Source organism: Coregonus clupeaformis, chromosome 27, assembly GCF_020615455.1.
Source record: "Coregonus clupeaformis isolate EN_2021a chromosome 27, ASM2061545v1, whole genome shotgun sequence".
NCBI classification, from domain to species: domain Eukaryota; kingdom Metazoa; phylum Chordata; class Actinopteri; order Salmoniformes; family Salmonidae; genus Coregonus; species Coregonus clupeaformis.
Genome location: NC_059218.1, coordinates 43,575,737 through 43,580,606, shown reverse-complemented (window position 1 = coordinate 43,580,606; position 4,870 = coordinate 43,575,737). Strand labels below are relative to the sequence as shown.

Genomic DNA, 4,870 nt, shown 5'->3' with positions numbered 1-4,870 from the left:
ACTATGGAAACAATAACAGTCTGGTATAGTAAATATGGAAACAATAACAGTCTGGTATAGTAAATATGGAAACAATAACAGTCTGGTACAGTAACTATGGAAACAATAACAGTCTGGTACAGTAACTATGGAAACAATAACAGTCTGGTATAGTAAATATGGAAACAATAACAGTCTGGTACAATTCAGCTGTTCAGATGGTCTACAGAACAGGGTCTGGAACAATGTGTTGTGCTGTAGGGTTCAGCCGGTCCAGAGAGCTGGGTCTTGTCCTAGCAGTGGAGGCTGCCGAGGCGAAGACAGATCATAACAATGGTCAGAACGGAACGGAGCAAATGGAATGGCATCAAACACATGGAAACTATGTGTTTGATACCATTCCACCTATTCCGCTCCAGCCATTACCAAGAGCCCGTCCTCCCCAGTTAAGATGCCACCAACCTCCTCTTGGTCCTAGTAATCTGGATTAGTGAACAAAGGAAAGAATACTGTAATTTAATATCATGAAGTACATTTGAAGAGAGAGAGAGTGAGAGAGAAAATATCAGGAAATACATTTGAAGAGAGAGAGAGAGAGAGAGAGAGAGAGAGAGAGAGAGAGAGAGAGAGAGAGAGAGAGAGAGAGAGAGGTGGAAACTGAGCTGCAGTAAAGGGGGAAGGTAACAGGAAGAGGTTCAACACATCAAAGAGATCAAATCTCACCATCACTTTTGCTGCAGATGAAGTTGAATCTCATAGTCTCAGGCAGACCGACCCACTGCCCCCCGTCTCTCTGAATGGCCCCTGTGTTCCCACACTGCTCCTTGCCAGTGTTGTAGCCCTCCCCGTCGGCCCAGTTGTGGTAGCAGGACTCTTCTCCATTGACCCAGAACCAGAAGTCCAGGGTGCAGGTGTACCTCAGGCCCAGCCAGACGAAGGGAGTGGAGGCATTCTTGGCTCTCTGTCGGACCCAGTGCTGGATGTTCTGGTTGTGGGCAGACACCAGCTCCATGTCCAGGTCTCTGCAGTGCCACAGGGCTTCTGACCACGTCTTGTTCTCTAGGACCAGGACCAGCTCATCTGGAGGAAGAGGGGGAAACAGAGACATTATAGAACACTATTGTTATTCAATAAACATTCATCCCCATCTCCACCCCCTACCCAAAATGTTCAGTCCCTCTCATCAATACTTTACAGTAATATTGATCATTATATGTAGATCTATATTGAGGATTTTTGCCAGCAGCTCACCATCGTAGCAAATAAAGGTGGAGTTGTTATTACATCCTACATCTTTCCACCGTCCAGACAATTTTACTTCTGCACAGAAGTCTCCATTCTTTGCCCTGTTCGACTCGTCTGACTCCCACTTTCTGTAGGAGGAGCCACTCTGGTCGGACCACCTCCAGACTCCAAGAGATTTATTCAGGCCAATCCACACTCTGTACAAACCAGTTTCGTCAGGGAAGGTACTCATTATGGCCTCCCTCTCTGTTGTGTTCCTCACACTGGCCAGGTCTGTGTGGTTATCCCGACAGTAGAGCTGAGCCTCACTCCAAGTTTTATGGACAGTGATGTGAAAGTACTTATTGGTCGTATTTTGGTCTATTTGAGAAAAAAAATATATATATAAAAAATATATAAATACAGATGAATGTTTGTAAATAAACTATTTGTAAAAAAAAAAAAAAAAAGAATTGAATAAAATATGAAACTCTTATCTGAATAAAATGACTTAGTATTTGACAACATCTCTGATTGACGAGGAAATGGACAGGTGAACTCACCATCATAGCAGACAAAAGTAAAACCGTCGCCACATTTGTAATTTTGCCAATACCCATTTAGCATCATATACACACAGAACTCATCGTTGATGGGATAATTATTTGGATATCCTTTGTCCCAAAACCCCTCCCCCTCTAACTCTCTGTCTACCAGAGACCACCTCCAGCTGTTAGTATACAGCCCTATCCAGGCTGATCCACTCCAACTAGCTGCTACAGTGTTATTGAGCTTCTCCATATCTGCCGTGTCATCTATGGTGGCCAGGTCAGTGTAGTTCTGTCTGCAGATTCTCTGAGCTTCAGTCCAGGTCTTATTCATGTTCACAAAGTGGAACTGATGAGGGAGGCATGAGGGGAGGATGGACAGCCCTGTGGAGAACAAACCAACATTACTGGACAAACATACACAGTTACACAAATACATGCTCACGTTCTGTACTGTCAATTACACCTACAGTGCCTTCGGAAAGTATTCAGACCCCTTGACTTTTTACACATTTTGTTACGTTACAGCGTTATTCTAAAATGTATTCAATTGTTGTTGTTTTCCATATCGATTTACACAACACCCCATAATGACAAAGCAACAACAGGTTTTAGAGATTTTTGCTAATTTATTAAAAATAAAAAACTTAAATATCACATTTACATAAGTATTCAGACACTTTACTCAGTACTTTGTTGAAGCATCTTTGGCAGCGATTACAGCCTCAAGTCTTCTTGGGTATGACACTACAAGCTAAACACCTGTATTTGGGGAGTTTCTCCCATTCTTCTCTGCAGATCCTCTCAAGCTCTGTCAGGTTGGATGGGGAGCGTCGCCGCACAGCTATTTTCAGGTCTCTCCAGAGATGTTCGATCGGGTTCAAGTTCGGGCTCTGACTGGGCCACTCAAAGACATTCAGAGACTTGTCCCGAAGCCACTAATGTGTTGTCTTGGCTTTGTGCTTAGGGTCGTTGTCCTGTTGGAAGGTGAACCTTCGCCCCAGTCTGAGGTCCTGAGCGCTCTGGAGCAGGTTTTCATCAAGGATCTCTCTGTACTTTGCTCCGTTCATCTTTCCCTCGATCCTGACTAGTCTCCCAGTCCATGCCACTGAAAAACATCCCCACAGCATGATGCTGCCACCCCCATGCTTCACCGTAGGGATGATGCCAGGTTTCCTCCAGACGTGACACTTGGCATTCTGGCCAAAGAGTTCAATCTTGGTTTCATCAGACCAGAGAATCTTGTTTCTCATAGTCTGAGAATCTTTAGGTGCCTTTTGGCAAACTCCAAGCGGGCTGTCATTTGCCTTTTACTGAGGAGTGGCTTCCGTCTGGCCACTCTACCATAAAGGCCTGATTGGTGGAGTGCTGCAGAGATGGTTGTCCTTCTGGAAGGTTCTCCCATCTCCACAGAGGAACTCTGGAGCTCTTTCAGAGTGACCATGAGGTTCTTGGTCACCCCCTTGACCAAGTACCTTCTCCCCCGATTGCTCAGTCTAGGAAGAGTCTTGGTGGTTCCAAAGATCTTCCATTCAAGAATGATGGAGGCCACTCTGTTCTTGGGGATCTTCAATGCTGCAGAAATGTTTTGGTTCCCTTCCCCAGATCTGTGCCTCAACATTATCCTGTCTCAGAGCTCCATGGACAATTCCTTCGACTTCATGGTTGGTTTTTGCTCTGACATGCACTGTCAATAGTGGGACCTTATTTAGACAGGTGTGTGCCTTTCCAAATCTTGTCCAATCAATTGAATTTACCACATGTGGACTCCAATCAAGTTGTAGAATCATTCCAAGAATAATGAATGGAAACAGGATGCACCTGAGCTCAATTTTGAATCTCATAGCAAAGGGTCTGAATACATATGTAAATAAGGTATTTCTGTTTTTTATTTTTAATACACATTTCTCAAAACCTGTTTTCACTTCGTCATTATGGTGTATTGTGTGTAGATTGCTGAGGAAAATGTTTTATTTAATTCATTTTAGAATAAGGCTGTAACGTAACAAAAAAAGTCAAGGGGTCTAAATACTTTCCGAATGCACTGTATATGAAAGGCTCCCACTGGTATACCTAATAAACTGGCCACTGAGTGTATATGAAAGGCTCCCACTAGTATACCTAATAAACTGGCCACTGTGTGTATATGAAAGGCTCCCCCTGGTATACCTAATAAACTGGCCACTGTGTGTATATGAAAGGCTCCCTTTGGTACCTAATAAACTGGCCACTGAGTGTATATGAAAGGCTCCCACTAGTATACCTAATAAACTGGCCACTGAGTGTATATAAAAGGCTCCCACTGGTATACCTAATAAACTGGCCACTGAGTGTATATGAAAGGCTCCCACTGGTATACCTAATAAACTGGCCACTGTGTGTATATGAAAGGCTCCCACTGGTATACCTAATAAACTGGCCACTGTGTGTATATGAAAGGCTCCCACTGGTATACCTAATAAACTGGCATGATACCGTACATAATACTGCTGTCAATTCTGTACACACATCTCAATTTAGGGTTCAGCACATGATGTTCCGTACACACACACACACACACACACACACACACACACACACACACACACACACACACACACACACGGACAAACACATATGGCCGCACACACACACACACCCACAAACACACACACACACACACACACACACACACACACACACACACACACACACACACACACACACACACACACACACACACGCACGCACACACACACACACACAGAGAAGCACACACAGAAATAAACACTAACCTGAGAACACCAGGATGAGGAACAGAGATTGGTCCATCCCTGGAGATTGGAGAGGAAAACCTATTGGATTCACGCAATCCAAAACACTGCTATAAACAAAAGTTGGCCACATCTGCATTTTAGAGAACTACAAGATACTCAGTCTGCATATTTGAAATAACACTTTTGAGGGGGAATTCACCCTTGTTATAAATTACATTTTGTGTTTCTGTTGCACATAAAACATGATTGTTCTGCTGTTAAATGCATGAATAATTGCATTATACACATTTATATTATTTACTAAACATATATAACCTCACTCTGTTAAAGTAAATACAGAAAAAGCGAATGATTCTGTTACCT

At 43.3% G+C, this 4,870-nt stretch overlaps 1 protein-coding gene across 1 annotated transcript; it reads right to left on the bottom strand.

The window, feature by feature from the left end:
• Positions 1 to 691: 691 nt before the first annotated feature.
• LOC121541366 (macrophage mannose receptor 1-like) lies at positions 692 to 4,562 on the bottom strand. The gene is made up of 4 exons (XM_045207955.1): positions 4,526 to 4,562; positions 1,842 to 2,135; positions 1,231 to 1,584; positions 692 to 1,059 (listed from the first exon to the last, which is right to left on the bottom strand). The coding sequence occupies exons 1-4, from the start codon at positions 4,560 to 4,562 to the stop codon at positions 692 to 694; spliced, it is 1,053 nt and encodes a 350-aa protein (XP_045063890.1).
• Positions 4,563 to 4,870: the final 308 nt, after the last annotated feature.